Genomic DNA, 16660 nt, shown 5'->3' with positions numbered 1-16660 from the left:
AGCATTACTTACAAATCAAGCAAAGTGATTCTTCCACTCTATTCAGCACTGGCAAGGCCTCACCTGAAGTCCTTTATTTAGTTTTGGGCCCCCCACTTCAAAAAGAACATGGATAGATTGGAAAGCGTCTACCTGAGAGCAGCAAAACAATTGGAGGCCTGGGAAGAATGACTTGGGAGGAAAGGCTGAAAGAGTGAGGGTTATTTAGTCCAGAGGGCAGAAGACTGAGGGAGGATTTGATACCTGAAGGGTCATTACAGGGAGGATAGAGATGGGCTTTTCTCTTAGGGGACAAAGCTAGGAGTAGCAGGCTCAAGCTGCAGCAGAGGACATTTAAATTGGAGATGAGGAAGTTTCTGATTCTGAGGGTGGTCAAGCACTGGAACAGGTTCCCTAGAGGAGTTGTGGGATCTCCATCCCTGGAAATTATCAAGAGCAGGTTGGACAGACACTACGCTGGGATGATTTAGTTGGGGATGGTCCTTCCTTGAGTAGGGGGTGGAACTAGGTGACCGCATGAGACCTCTTGCAGCCCTACTTTCCTATGATCCTAACTTTGTATTGAAGAATCTCAGGTCTTCCTTTCTACTTTGGACCTGTCTCCATCTGAGTTAGGAACGTAGGACTCGGAAGGACCTTCTGCAACATATGGAGTCCTTTACTCTCGCAGGCACTGCACCAGTTTCCTTTTCATAAGATGTCTTAACTTGTTCGATTTTTGCCTCCATATTCTTAACAGAATGGCTGTTCCAAAACCTGGTCATTCCAATGTTTAGGAGCCTTCTTTTATTTCCAGCCTAATTTATTTATTGTTGGTTTATGCCAGGGGCGGGTAAAGTCTGGCCTGCGTGCCAGGTTGAGCCCATGGTGAACTCCATTTCCCAGCAGTCTCGGTCCATGTTGCTGCCGTCAGTCTCCACGGAGACCCCAGCAGCAGCAGGGCCGTGACAGTGCGGGGCCAGGGTTTCCATGGAGACCAGCCCCAGCAGCGCTAGCAGGGCGTGCAGCTGGGTGGGGAGGTGCTTGGGGCTGGGATCTTGCAGCTCTGCCTCAGGTCTAGACCACGCTGTCACTGCCATAAGATCCTTGGCCTGGCTCCAGAGCAGCTCCCCACCCAGCCATGCGCCCAGCTGTGGAAACCCTGGCCCCATGCTGTCACTGCCTTGGTGCTGCTGGGGTCTCCATGGAAACCAGCCACAGCAATGCAGGAAGAGACTACTGGGAAGTTGAGTCTGGGCATTGGCCAGATCTGCTATTTGTCCATCCCTGGTTTATGCCCATATATTCTTGCGCCAGCATTGGCTGTTACTTAACTTCTCCTTCCCTGGTGTATACACCCTAGTATGTGTATTGTGAGTGGTCATAACCCCTCCCTGCTTTCCTAACCATTTTTCATAACCGTAAAAAGCCTTTGCATGATCCATATACAACCGTTGGCAGCAGGTAAACTGCTGGTGTATTGATTCCATTGCCAATCACACTGCCCCATATTGCCTGAGTGTCTCTCTCTACTGCCTCAGGCAGGGGGTTGGACTAGATGACCTCCAGAGGTCCCTTCCAACCCAACTTTTCCATGTTATCTATTTCTACTCTGTGGACTGTCTGTATGCGGCTGGACAGTCTCTTTTCTTATGCTCAGATTGGTTAGCTCCCTTCAGAAATGCCAGGCTTTGTGTTCTATTTTTATACAGTGCCTAACACAGTGGTGTTCAGGGCTCTGATGAAGATGCCTAACCACTATGCTTATGAAGGTAACAGCAACATTTCCTCCCTCTAAAGTGTCTAAGGCTTCATGATTCTGTGATGTGCTTGTCTAATACCCTTCCTGTTTCAAGAAGTCTAAAGAAACAGAAAGAACAGGCCAGTACAGAATGAAAGTAGACTGCCTGGAGCTTCTTGTTCCTGTAGTCATGTCTTTACTGTGCCTGTGGACCATGCCTGAAGCATTGTGCATGTGATGCCAAGCCTCCAGTGTTGCACTAAGTGGGCTTTAGTGCCTCATTTCTGGGATTTGGTACCTTCTGGCCATGTCTACACAAGACGCTACTGCACAGTAGTTCATTGCAGTAGCATCAGAAAAAAAAAACGTGGGGATACTACTACATAGTAACGCCGGTTACTGTGCAGTCATTTAGTACTTGGTTATGCAAGTACTAAACGACTATGCAGTAACAACTGTGCAGTCTGCTGCTCATGTAGACGTGGCCTTTGAGTAGGCCTTTGAGTAGGAGTGAATGAGTGGGCATTCTTGGTGCCAGTCCCAGGCGTAGCACAGAGGCAGCATGCAGTATTAGCTGTATAGTATTAACAGTGTGGATTAGCACTGTGTGGTATCTTCCCGAAGATATGGAGCTGCTAGGTGCAGCCCTCCTCCTAGCTGTCACCAGCCCTGACATAGTGGGGATCACAGAAATGTGGTGGGACTCATCGCATGACTGGGCGGTGAGTGTCAAGGGCTATAGGCTATACAGGAGGGACAGGATAGGAAGGAAAGGTGGAGGAGTAGCACTCTACATCAAGGAGGAATATACTTCCTCGTCAATTAGCAAGGGGGTAGAGGGGGGCACTCTGAGGTGCTCTGGGTTAGAGTAAAAGGCAGTCCAGGGGATAGAGACTTAACGGTGGGAGTCTACTATAGACCTCCCAACCAGGGAGAAGACCTCGACCAGGAATTCTTAGGTCAGCTCACAGAGGCAGTGAGGGCTAAGGATGTGGTCATCATGGGGGACCTGAACTTCCCAGACATCTGCTGGGAAGAGCAGTCAGCCAAGTCTGATCGCTCACGTCGGTTCTTAGCCAGAGTGCAGGACCTCCATCTAACCCAGGAGGTGCACAGCCCCACCAGGGGAGACGCCTTGTTGGACCTGGTGCTGGCCACGGGTGATGACCTGGTGAGGGGGCTGCGGGTGATGGGCCACCTGGGAGACAGTGATCATCGCTTGCTGGAATTCACCATCCAGCGTAAGGTGGCAAAGGGCTGCAGCAAGGCAACAGCCCTAGACTTTAGGAGGGCTGACTTCAACAAGCTAAGGAGGATCGTTGGGGAAGCGCTGAGGACCCAGAGGAGAAGGGAGCCAGATGTCCGAAGGTGAGTGGTTGCTCCTTAAGGAGACGATCCTCCATGCCCAAAGGGAGGTAATCCCAACAAGGGTCAAAGGGAGCAGGAGGGCACATAAACCCCCATGGCTCACTAGGAGCATCCGGGAATGTCTCCTTGCTAAAAGGGAGGCATACACCCAATGGAGGGATGGGGTCATCACCAAGAAGGACTATGTTGCAGTCGCCCGAGGATGTAGGGGGGCAGTCAGGAAGGCCAAGGCAGAGATGGAGATAGGACTAGCTTCCCAGATTAAGGACAATAAGAAGTCCTTCTTCAAATACATAGGGGGTAAAAAGAGGGTCCCGGGTAATGTGGGGCCCCTGCAGGACACGATGGGCAACTTAGTCGTCACGCCAGATGACAAAGCTAACATATTTAACGATTTCTTTGCCTCTGTCTTCCTAAGTAGGGACCAGTTCAGCCACCTCCCTGCTGGGCCCCCCTCGGGCCCCGGGAGAGACACGCCTGGGCCAGGGGTTAGCGAGGAGTTAGTTAGGGTACTTCTGGAGAGGCTGGACGTGTTCAAGTCCACTGGTCTGGACGATCTTCACCCTAGGGTTCTACAGGAACTGGCCGAGGTCATTGCGGGACCCCTGGCGCGGCTCTATGAGCGCTCGTGGTGCTCTGGTGAGGTGCCGGAGGACTGGAAGAGGGCCAATGTGGTCCCTATCTTCAAAAAGGGAAAAAAAGAGGACCCGGGGAATTACAGGCCAGTTAGTCTTACCTCAATCCCGGGTAAGCTCTTTGAAAAAATTCTCCTGGCACGCATCCAGGAGGGCCTTGCGGGGGAATGCATGCTCAGGGGCAACCAACACGGGTTCATCAGTGGCAGGTCTTGTCAGACCAACCTGGTGGCCTTTTACGATCAGGTCACCAAATCATTAGACGCAGGGGTTGCTGTTGATGTAGTCTTTCTGGACTTCCGGAAGGCTTTCGACACTGTCTCTCACCCTGTCCTCATCAAAAAGCTGGGAGACTGTGGTGTCGATGTCCACACGGTCAAATGGGTCGCCAACTGGTTGGAGGGCTGCACCCAGAGGGTGGTAGTGGATGGGTTCTTCTCGACCTGGAAGGACGTGGGCAGTGGGGTTCCGCAGGGCTCGGTCCTCGGGCCCGCACTGTTCAACATCTTCATCAGTGACTTGGATGAGGGGGTAGAAAGCACCCTGTTCAAGTTTGCTGATGACACTAAGATGTGGGGGGATGTGGGTGCACTAGAAGGGTGCAATAGGCTACAAGCTGACCTTGACAGGTTGCAACGGTGGGCGGATGAGAATAGGATGGGGTTTAACACTGATAAGTGCAAGGTGTTGCACATGGGGAGGAAGAACCGGCACCACACTTACAGGTTGGGGAACTCCCCTCTTGCCAGCACGGAGACGGAAAAGGATCTTGGAGTCGTCATTGACTCCACGATGAACATGGGCCGGCAGTGTGGGGAGGCAGTCAAGAAGGCCAATCGTACCCTATCATGCATCCACAGATGCATCTCGAGCAGGTCCAGGGAGGTGATCCTCCCCCTCTATGCGGCACTGGTCAGGCCGCAGCTGGAGTACTGCGTCCAGTTCTGGGCGCCACACTTCAAGAGGGACGTGGACAATATGGAAAGAGTTCAGAGGAGGGCCACTCGTATGATCAGGGGTCAGCAGGGCAGGCCTTATGAGGATAGGCTACGGGACCTGAACCTGTTTAGCCTCCACAAGAGAAGGCTAAGGGGGGACCTTGTGGCCTGCTACAAACTGGTCAGGGGGGATCAGCAGGTATTGGGGGAGTCCCTGTTCCCCCGTGCGCTGCCAGGAGTGACCAGGAATAACGGTCACAAGCTGGCGGCGGGTAGGTTTAGATTAGTTATTAGGAGGCGCTACTTCACAGTCAGGGCGGCTAGGGCCTGGAACCGGCTTCCAGGGGAAGTGGTGCAGGCTCCTAGCCTAGGGATTTTTAAAAGGAAGTTAGATGAGCACCTTGCTGGGGTCATCTGACCCCGGTGCTCTTTCCTGCCAAGGCAGGGAGTCGGACTAGATGATCTACCTAGGTCCCTTCCGACTCTAGCTACTATGAAACTATGAAACTATGAGCCTGGCAGGCTGCAGACCTGAGATGTGGTTACTCTGAAGTAGGGCAGCCCTTGCCTCTTTCACAGTCTGCCATGCAGGGTTGGCAACCCAAGAAACTTTTATTACTGACAATGTGCAAGCTTTTTACTGACGCCCAAACTTTTTTACTAACTTGTGGTTTTACTGATATATATGTTTTCCATAACATAAATATAGCTCTTCTGGGCTCCAATACCAGGCCCCAGTTAGAAGGGCTGGGTTCAAATTTAAGGGTTTAATATTAACCATAGTCAAAAAGGAAAATGGTTTGCTTGTCAATAAAAAGTTTGCAAAAAAGTTTTCTTGAATTGGTAAACCTGCCTGACTGCAGCAATGGCTTTACATTGTTCATTGTACTATGATGCTTCTGACTATACCCTGCATCATGCTGCCTCCCCTCCACCAGACCACCTCCATCCTTTCCACCACTAGCCTCATGGGCCCAATCCCAGCACAGACCCCCTAAGATGACTCCCTGTGTCCCAACAGTGTTACAGTATTGGGACAGCAGCTGCAGCACATGGCTGAGAGACCACTCTCTGCAGGGTGCTGCATTCCCACTTAAAGCACAGTAGCACCTCCTGGTGTCTGTTAGAGCTTCAGTCAAGTTCTGGCTGCTTAGTGTTTTTACTTATGGCTTAAGTTTTTATGGACTTTATTGACAGCCGTTTTTAGCCTGATCTTTTTTTCTGACAATCGCTGATAGTTGGCAACCCTCTTGTTGTGGCTTTCACAGAGCCTCAAGTGGCTGGAGATAAAGGGGTGTGAACTCACTGCAGAGGGACATGGGGACTATATGCAAACACAGGCTCAGGACAAAAACACCAGATGACTTAAATCTGACTCTTTTAAGGTAAATGTCTCCCCTGCTGTGGCACAAGCAGAGTAGCGTTTCATCTTGGTTCATTTCTAGAATCACAGACAGGTGGGACTGGAAGGGAGCTCCATAGGTCATCTAGTCCAACTCTCTGCCTGAGGCAGGATCATCCCTATCCGAATAGTCCTATACACATCCATTGTCTAACTTATTAGCAAAACTAGTTAGCCCTGACATAATACAAGACATAAAACTCAAACCTGCCAAAAGTAAAGCAGGGGGACCACAGCAGCCAACATCCTGCTTCTGTAAAAAGTCATTAATATATGTTCAAGAAATCCCAAGCACAGGGCTACAGAGGAAAGCAACCCCCTTACCCCTCCCCCCATCCATGTCAATCTGACCATGGGTAAAATTTCCTCCTAGCCCAAATATGGTGATCAATCTAACCCTGACGGGAGGGGCAAGACCCTCTTGCCAGGAACCTCCAGGTTGTAGTCCCAGAAGGAGCATTGGCACACCCAAGTCAAAGTCCTCAGCCTTGCCTGTAGCCAGCACCTAATGTTTCTGAGGAAGGCTTAAAAACACTGTGACTCAAGTAAAGGTGGGGTGGGGAACGGGATTTTCTCCCAGCCCTATGCAGCAGTCATCAAAGTTGGGAGATCCCCAGAGTAGGACATAGGCATAGCTACACCTAGGTTGTCAATGACTAGTGGCCATCAAATCTCTTCTTGAATACCTCCAATGATGGAGAGTCCACAGCTTCCCCAGGCATCTGTCCCACATGCCTCCCTGTTCTACCGGTGAAGAATTTTCTCCTGATGCCGAATCTAAACCTACTTTGGTGCAACTTCAAGTCACTGGTCCACATCCTCCTCTCTGCAGCAAGAGAGAAAAGGTGCTTTCCTCCTTCTTTATGGCAGCTCTTCAGGTATTTGAAGACTGCTGCCATGTCCCCTTTTAAGTGCCCTTCCGCAAGCCGAACAGCCTCTCCTCATATGACTTGTTTTCCAAGCCCTTAGGTTACTAAGTCACTTGGACGCTTCACATTCTGCCAGGCACGTGCTTTCCCCCGTGATGCCTTTTCCTGCAAGAAGAGGAAGGAAACTACATAGCCCAAATAAGTTTTGCAGGTATAACCTTCCCTGGGAACATTCACAACATTTCCCATTGAAGTGTGTCCTTTTGGGGTAAGCCTACACACCTGCTCAAGCCAAATAGATTAAATACGCTCTTAGACTAGAATACTGTATTCATTCAAATAGAAGTCGCTCCTTTTAAAACTAAATGTTTTTTTTTTCTCTAAATATGGCTCATGTCTTAAATGTTGTTTGCATCATAAATGTGACTATTTAATGTGTCATTTTTTCTTAAAATGAGAGTGTCAACATTTGGGCATGTCTTAATTTAAAGGGTGCCTTGTACTCAAAGGCATTCAGTAGAGTGTGCTTGTAGAGTGTGTACTGCCACAACTATGCCAACTTTAGCTTAAACTGGAACAAGTTGGCAGTGCCATCACGACTATTTTCCACGGGTGGGCCGCAGAGAGCGCCAGAGACCCACTCCGTTCTGATCCCTGAGATCTGACGGCCTCTTTAGCTGACGTTTGAAAGAGGGCAGGAGGTTAGGTGCTCCTCAACCAGCTTGGCAGCTCTACTCTCCCCACCATATCCCTCCACCAGACACAACCCTTCTCCGGATCAGAGCGTGGAGCATCTGGACTCTCTGTGCCTCCTACTGACATGCCAGGCACTCAGCAACTCCTGCCAATCCCACTCTCCTCCCAGCTCCTTCTGTTCCTGGGTCCAGGTCAACATTGCAGAGTTTTGTGGGCAAAGCTGTGCTGAAGGGGGTTAGGAAAAGATCGCATCCTCTAACCGAGGTAGCCCTGCCAGTGATGTCTTAGTGTGAATGCAGGTGTCAGCTTGGCTCATGTTGTTCAGGGAGGTCAGGCCACTGCGCTGGCAGATGAACCCCTTCAGCTGGTGAACACAGTGCCTTGCGTAGGGGGCTCTGCCAGCAGAGGCTCCATAATGTAGGCAAGACTCCCCGAGGCTCCTGTCCTTTGCTGCTTTAGGTCCCGCGTTCTTCCTCTTCTTCCCATCTGCTTGCCACCACCTCCTTCTTCTCTCAAGTTCTTGCTGCCAATCATTTGAAGAAGTGAGGGGTTAAGCTTGACAAAACCAAGCCATTCATATCTTTTTTTTTTTTTTTCCAAGTGCTTCTTTTTGTAATTTAAAACCCCTGAAATCTCCATGCGGAGGAGAGGTTCTGGTCCCTGCTGGTGACTCAGGTGGAGGTTAGAGCCAACATTTCCCTTTCAGTCAAGCTAGTCCAGGGGTGGGCAAAATGTGGCCTGGGGGCCGGATGCAGCCCACCAGGCCCTTCTATCCAGTCCGCGGGGCCCCTAAAAAATTTAGAAAATTAATTAATCTGCTCTGGGCTGCCTGTCATGTGGCCCTCAATGGCTTGCCGAAACTCTGTAAGCGGTCCTCTGCCCAAAATAATTGCCCACCCCTGAGCTAGTCCCAGTTTGTGAGGTATGGGTGAGCACGTAGCTGCTGCCAGTCTCTGCTGAAGCAAGTGGCTGTAGCTTGTCGGCTCTTTGGGTTCAGGACTGTAAGTATTGAGAACCAAACTTTGGGGTTTAGATGGCTCAGAGGGATTAATAACAGTCTACTGAAGCTTTCAACCTCAGGTCGCCGATTCCAATACAGCCTGGGCAGCTAGTGATTAAGGGTCGAAAGCACCTGACATTAGGTTGATCATTGCCCCGTGCGAACCAGGTTGCCCGTCCATTAAACTTTTATTTGGCGAGAGCTGGAAAGGCGCATTTGTGCATTTAAGTGCAGGGAGAGATGGCATGGTCTGATACCAAGGGGATTAAAACAAAGGGGTCTCCATCAGGCATTTGTCCTGTGGTTGACGATTAGTCCTTCCAGCCAGAGTCAGCAAATACATCACTGTGGCTTATTCAGTCAACTTCCACTCCTTTCCATTGGCAGACATGGTTCTTTTGGTAGACGTGATATCTTTTATTAGAGCGACTAAACAGTTGGAAAAATTGTTCTACCCTTCTTTGTGCCCAAAATCTCGCAAAAAACTTTTTTTTCCAACTATTTAGCCGGTCTAATGAAAGCTGTCGCATCTACCCAAGGAACCTTGCCTGCCTGTGTCCTTAGACCAACACGGCTACAACCAGCAACTCCTTTCCATTCACATTCGGAGGGTAGCTAAGGGTTAAATCCTCTCCAGTAGTCACCTGGGCCTGCTTGCCTTGGGTAATCTCTACTGTAAGCCCTACAGGGCAAGGACAAAGTTATCACTTGTTGGGAAGCGCCTAGCTTGCTTCTCAGCACTTGGAGATAATAATAAAGCAAACAGCTGATTGCTGTAACTAGCAGCTTTAGTCTGACATATAGGTTGGACAGAGCAGTTTCCCTCCGTGTGAAAGAGTGTGGGGTTTCTTGAGCATGTGCAACTAAGCCACAACAATTCATCTCTGGCGTTGAAAGTCCAGATCTTATATGAAAAAAACAAAATCCGGTCAGCATGACGTATTGTCCGTGAGAGTTTCAGTGCTGAACCTTTCAGTGAACTTATTCAGAACAGTTCTCACGCAAGTCCCAAGTACACGCAGGGCTGGGCAGCTCTAAAGGCAAGAGGACATAACGTTGCTTTTTTGCAGTCGTATATCTGCTACCATAGAGTCCAGACTGTTCATCAAACATTAAGGAGCAGAATGCGGCAAGAGTCAGGTAGGTCTGACAAGGACCGCGCGCATCTTGCCCTTTCTCCTAGAGCAGAGCTGTTCAACTGGTGCAACCAGCGGGCAAGGAGTTCAAGTGCGGGCTGCGGGCTTGCACTGAGCCATCATTCCTCCCGCAGCTGGGGCAGGGCAGCAAGGCAGGAGGGGCCCCAGTAAGCTCGATGCTCAAGTGGTGGTTGTGGGGGGAGAGCAGTGCAGCGGCGAGGGGATGAGACAGCAGCGGTGAGGTGGGGACACTGAGGCAGTTTACACAGGAATGGCTGGCGGGGTTCACATTGCTTGTGCAGTGAGGGGGCTGCGTGTGGCGGGGAACCACATGCATGGCCCCTGCATCATGCAGCCCACACGGTGTGCAGTCCAGGGCCTGCAGCCAATGCAGCGTGCAGCCCTCGGTTGCTCTGAGTGGGCCAGCCCTGTCCTAGACCAACCAGGTAGCTGCTTTGGCAGCTTTGGATGAGATGCTTATGATGGATGAGTCTTATAGACACAGCTTATTCCCTGTATCGTTTATAGTGCATCCAGGATGCCTATAAACACTGCCTTTGCAGCGTGCCTCGGGGCAGGGAGTGGGTGTGCTGATGGGTGTGTAGGTGAAGACCTTCCTGCCTTTGTTTGGCTGACAGTTTTGAGACTGGTGGGAGAGTCAGTCCCACACGTTTTGCTAGCAATAGAAATAAATTCTTCTGTTTAGGACCGAATCAGAACCTGCCTGGTGTTTTAAATCAATGCTTTGGTCACAGTTATATGAGACGAGAAAGCCCCAGATCTGAACACCTTGGACCGCTGGGAAAGTTGAGATCCAGCCCCGAGCGTTATAATTGAGACCTGTCATTATTTTGACCCATGTACGTACCTATGTTAGCGGGAGGTCTCCTGTGCTCTACCTACCCCAACACACAATGGCTAGTCTAAAGAGAGGCACTAGGTTTGCTTCCCACATTACCCTCATTTTATTTTCTCCCCCCTGGCTAACGGGTACAGAAAGCCAATTTACGTGCCTCATTTTATGCCTCCCTGTAAGCACTCCTCCCTCTGCATTTATGTGCTGAGCAAGTAAAACCAGTTAGGCAAAAGCAGAAAAAACTGGATTTTTTGTGGGTCTAATAGTCTTGCTCCTGGAAGCTGGGGGAGTAATTAGCATTCCAGCGGAGGGACCGGTTACTCTGGGAGTCTGTATTGATGAAACACAGTTGATACAAGTCAGTTAATTCAAACCGGCCTGGGGCCATATGTTTAGATCTCTGTTATATAACAAGTTTTGAAGCCCTTAACATTTTCAAAGTGGAAATGACCTTCAAGGAATGCTTAAAATAAAAAAAAATCAGCCTTCCTCTTTTGTACTGGCACACAAACTCATTATTTATAACGGGGAAGGATTTGAATCTCCTTTCAGAGCGGTTTGCAGAGTTATTGAGACTTACTGTGCCTTTTCATTTGGTGTGCCACTGCCCCGAAAGGAGAGGAGACACACACGCATACACACACCCATGGACACGCTTCTCCATGACCGAGCTCAAGGTAGGCTTTGTCCCTTAAGTGTACCAGAATCACTTGGACTCTGAAATCGGTAAAGCAGAAAGCTTTTGTATGGCTATGAATTTGTTTAAACATCTGTTTTAAACCCGCTCCCTCATAATATTTCAGTCTGTGTAGCTGCTTTGTGCCTCGCTAGCCTTTTAAAGGAGCCAAATCTTGATGACACTAGGCCTCCTAATAAACATTTTGACTACAGAATAGACTCACTGGATGTCAGCTGGTGAGTTGCATCCCCTTTTATCCCCCCTTGCTGAAGCAGAGACAATATCTTTTTAACAAAATTATTGTAGAGCAACCAGCATGCATGGGTCTTATCAGCCAAAATTGATCTCTCGATATATATTATGGAGGCAGCTTTTGTTTCTTAGCGGTTTATTGCATTACCGAAGAGAATGGATATCAAGGATAAATCCTTCAGTTTGCTAATCACCTCTGCATCAAACCCATTACTGTGCTTCACACTCACCAGGGCAATTTTACAATCCTTTGAAGTGGAAGAGAGAGAGCGAGGCAGAGATGTCCCCAGTCCACAGCACTCTGCTGCATTTCTGGGACTCCCTGCTCAGGCTGGAAATCATTCAACTGAATCTCACCCCCTGGAGTGCTACATAAAGTTTTACTCCTGGCAAATGTTTTATTTTGCATAATCAGCTCCTTTTACTTCTGCAGACCCCTACAGCATTCGAGCAAGTATTAATGGCATCTCATTAAGCAGAAAACTTGACATCCTAAAAAAAACCCCCAAAAAACCAAACCCCATGAAGAAGAAGAAATCTGATTTGGTTGTGACATATGGAATAAGAGAGGGGAATTGCACCTCAGAACAGGACAGGGCCTGCAAGCTCCACAACATATCTCAATGAGGACCATCGAGTTCATAATACTTAATTGCTATCCGTTTAATTAAATCGAGCCAGATCCTCTGCAAGAATGAATCTTCATGCACCGAGCAGCAAGGAGGTATATGCTTTACTGAGTTTTGGCTGGCTGCAGAGAAGGTTCTTCATATGAATTGTGTTTTGGTCACGGTCTCCTCATCCAGGCCGGGTTTTTGAGCACAGACTCTTCCTTGATGTATTTGGACCCATTGCACCTACTAATCTGGGGGGGTTTCCATTTCCCTATTTTGTCATCCTTGTTTCTCCCTTCTTTCCCTCTCAGGAATATACAGTGTTGTCTTGCATACAACACGGCTTGGAATAAGACACCCGGTGTATTTTCAAAAGGCAGAACAAAAAAAGACGACCTTGTAGATAGTAACTGAGTAGCCGCAGCCGGGGAGCGGAGCCTGCTTATTGTCCTGTTCTCTGTGGATTGTATGCAGAGTTGCATTTAATTTTGCCAGGCAGAAGCTTAAGCACCAGAAGCGGTTACCATATTTCCTCACTTATAATATGCACCCCAAGTTGCAGCAGCTGGTTTTTGATTGAAAAAAGGTTTGTATTGTATGCAACAGAATATAGTCCCAAGAATTAGATCTTCACTCAGTTGCTAGGTAATGCTTTTCCTCCTTTTTTTGACTGAGCAGTAAGCTAAAATTCAAGGTCTTTCAGGTGGTTTCAGTTTGGAGAAGGACAGAATGACTGAGATCCAACATATTTAAAAATACATAGGAAAATTATAAACAGATTAAGTCCTGTTTCCTTGAACACAGCAAGGGACAGTTTCCTTGCTGACTCTTCCGAGGCTGTGTCAGCCGATGCTGAACCCCAAAGCTCGCGCTCTCACGTTCTTCTCAAGGGTATTCTGCCAGTGTTTTTGGTGCCTGGGGCTTAATTGTACTCCATTTGTGGTGTGTTTCTTTTTCTCATGTACTCCTATACCCATACCTCATTAAAAAAATACCCAGTAAAGATGCCCTGCCCACATAGCTCAAATTATTGAGGAGTCTTGCATGTGTCTGTGTTTTGGTCAGGGATGTGTGCCTGTGCATGGTTGGAGGCCCCTATTGTTTCACCTAATGTGCTCCATAAGGGAGCCTGATGGCTTCTTACAGGTTTCTTAAATGAAAAGTGACAATTACATCCATTGGTTTCAGTGAGTTTCAACCCAACTTTGTCGTCTTGATTTCTTTCAACACAGCACAGAAGCGGTGCAGTCTATTCCAGCTATCATTGTCACTATACACCCACAGGTCATACTTACACCTTGGTGTCGTGTTTACTTGCATCCTATGTTAGTCACCAGTGACTTTGACCTTAACCTTACTTGGCTCGTTAACTTTGTTGCAAGACCTGATGTGAAAGATTGAGATTGGACTCACAGGGTGTATCCACACATTCAGGCACATGTGCTGCTAGCAGCTCAGACAGCAGTGGCACAAGCTTGTGCCGGAAATTTCTGCCTCAGCGCATGTGCCTGAACGTGCACTTAGGTGCAGGGCAAATTGTGCCACTTGGAGAAAACTGACCCTGCCTGGCTGATCTCGGATCTTTAGCCAGGGGGAGCTAGAGGGTGGGGCCAGCACCTGTGCTAGCCCCAGCGGTATGAAAACCTGCCCTGGCCAGTAGCTCAGGGCTACTTGCCCTCAGGAGCTTCTGAGGCCCAGGCAGTTGGTATCTGGGGACACTACCCTGCGTGCCAGCTGGACTGCTGAAGCAGCGCTAACCTGGAGTGGCACCTGCACCCTGTACCCACTGCAACAGTCTGGCACCTCCAGCCTTTGCAGTCTCCCTGCCTCCAGGTCCCACTAACCTGGGACTACACTTAGGTCTGGGTCACTGCTACAGCCTTGCCCTGCTCCTGTTTGCAGCGTGCTGGTGCAGTGTGCTGGAGCACCAGGGCAAGGGGCAGCCAGAGAGATGCTATAGCCAGCTGCCAAAGCACCTCTCTGGAGGACCCAGCCTCCAGTTGCTTAAGGGCACACTACGAGACTGTGCACTGTGCTGCTTTTTTTTACTGTTTTTTTTTTGTTTTTTGTTTTTTTGGGTTTTTTTGTACCTGGATTCCCAGGTATCAAATTTAGAGCACACACTGCAAATATGCAGTGCGGGGAACATTTTTCGTTCCTGGTGTGCCTCTTGCAGCGTCTCAAACTGCTTTGAGATGCTGCAAGAAGCACGTGCTAACTGGTCTGGACATCTTGTCTCATGTTTTCCAGCCCTGGAAAGGTTGAGTATGCTGGGGCCACAGAAATGAGCATCATTAGTACACTCCAAAGAACATCAGCACGGTCTGGTTAGGCCTGGGGGTTATTGGCTGATTTATCATCGATGACTTAATAATGTTGTCCTTTTTCTCCACTCTGGTTTATTAACAAACAGCTTTTCTTCAGTCTTCTTCACTGTAGCCATATTTTGACTATGCTACTGCCTTACATACTAAGGGGCAGTTCCACTTTTTGTGCTGAGATTTCTCCTCCAACTTGCCCGCTTCCTTTTGCTGACAGTTTTAAGATTTTGCTTTCTTCTTGCACAGAAGACACTTGCATGTGGGCCTGACATGGGTGTACATTTGCAATAAAATGTTTATACTGATGCACTTTTGCCCGTTTTTGAGTAAAATGATGGCTTGCACACTTCTACAAGCCAGGCTGTGTTTGTGTAGCACAGCGCTTGTGTTCATTTATCTTCTTGTTACTAAGTATTCTCCTTAGGGAGTTGTTCTAGAGTTTATTTGCCCCCGGATTCGTTTGTTTTACATAACACTTCCTATACAAATTCCAGAGCCCTCTGTTCAACTTCCCCCTGCTATTTTGCCGCCTTTTTCTCCCGGAGAGAGGCTGTACAACAAGTTATGCAATACTTGTTTATTCGATGAGCCCTCAGGTTTGTAAAAATAATGTATAGTGCTTTGCAACTACTAATCCTCACAGCGGCCCTGTGAGGCAGGGAGATAAGGGTTATTTTAGCTTTATAGCTGGTGCAACTTGAGAAAGGGGGGTTGTGGTTTGCCTAAGCCCATTTTACAGGTCAGTGTCGGGGCCAGGATAAGAACCCATAGGTCTTGACTCCTAGTTCGACAAAGCTCTCGAGTACATGCTTAACTTGAAGCATACGAGTAGTCCTGCTGATTTCAGTATTGAGGTGCATTGCTGGATAGGGCCTTAATATCCACAGCTGTGCAGAGGATTAGAGAAAGGGACAGCTGTTGATAGACACCTTCTCAATAGGAGACTATGTTTTTGCTTTGTTTTTTGTATAAAAGCCCACTGTGGCACTTTGACTGCCTGTTCACACTGCGTATTTCATTTTGGGGAAAACACATTTGTGTGCTGCTTTTTAAGCGTCTGCTGCCTTTTTTTTTTAAGCTTTGACCATTTCATTTCTCAGGCTTGCTGTGGAGGTTGTACTTGCATTTGATCTAAAATGGGCTTGCAGATCTTGTGTCTGTTGTCAGGCAAATGAAACGTATAGATCCCCTTCTATTTGAATGCAATATATGATGGCCTTTCAGGGGGAAATCAGTCATATGGATGAAGCTCAAGGCCTTCCAAGTGGAATGAGACATGCGGGCTGTCAGACTAATCTTGTGCAGAGATTCTGGCGTGATAAGATAACTAGCTTGGTGCAGTTATTTGAAATGATTACTCCAGTAGGGGAGAAGGAAAATACAATGACTGCTACTGTACACAGACTGCCTAAAGCACTATCTAACACTCTCTGTATGTACTAGCTATTATTCCCTATCTGAGCTTTTCATTTTCAGGCCCTTTTCTTGCATAGTTTTGGATCCATCTAATTTATTTGATATTTAAAAAAGTGGGATTTCTATCACGATTTGGCCCCATACTCCTCAGGAAGAGGCTCCCAGCAAGGGTGGGCAGGGAGAGTTAGTACCCACGGGCTTCTTTTGCAAGCAGTGAGTGCTTCCCTTGGGAATTGGTGGGAGTTTTCCCGTAGTGAGGACCGCAGGATTGGACCCATCAAATTAATTCTCGTTAGAGATTCAGAAGTGTTCGGAGCAGAGGGACGGAAGCAGCAGACGAGACATAATTTCACAAAGGACTGAAGGCTGTGCTGGTCATGCTGAGTGACACAATGTGAACATCAGAAGAGGAGGAGGCTAGAAATCCCAGGTACAAGATTTCAGCTGGGGTAGCCAGCGTATGCAATAAGTGGCAGGGTACTGTAAGAAGACGGGGAGCGATAGGATTAAATGAAAATGCAACAACAGACGAGAGTGGTACAGAGGTGCAATAAGCCTTTTACGGAGAGAGGTTGTTAAATGGCATTTCTTTGTGTCCGCTTCCCTCTTCCTAGCAGGTACTCTGTAATTAGAAGTGATTGCTACCACTGTAGCGTAGGAGCATGTGACTGTAAAACTGAGAGGTCTTCAGCAGGCTAGTCCTGAGTGGAATAAAGACACGGTTGGATGTTTTGTGGTGAGATCAGGGCATATTGTTT

General features: G+C 48.4%; 1 protein-coding gene across 8 annotated transcripts in view; it reads left to right on the top strand.

Moving 5' to 3' along the window:
* Positions 1 to 16660, top strand: part of FAM168A (family with sequence similarity 168 member A) — a 343456-nt gene that overhangs the window by 199540 nt on the left and 127256 nt on the right. The window contains exon 1 of one of the 8 annotated variants that reach the window (XM_090030788.1): positions 11242 to 11297. The exons of the other annotated variants lie outside the window; for them this stretch is intronic. Coding sequence (XP_089886914.1) covers positions 11267 to 11297 — 31 coding nt within the window. The 5' untranslated portion in view covers positions 11242 to 11266. Of the gene's footprint in view, positions 1 to 11241; positions 11298 to 16660 lie in introns of those variants that run through there. 8 annotated transcript variants of the gene reach the window in all.

This window comes from Crocodylus siamensis, chromosome 1 (genome assembly GCF_052110815.1).
Source record: "Crocodylus siamensis isolate JL-2025a chromosome 1, ASM5211081v1, whole genome shotgun sequence".
NCBI classification, from domain to species: Eukaryota; Metazoa; Chordata; order Crocodylia; family Crocodylidae; genus Crocodylus; species Crocodylus siamensis.
This window is presented reverse-complemented; position numbering and strand designations above follow the sequence as displayed.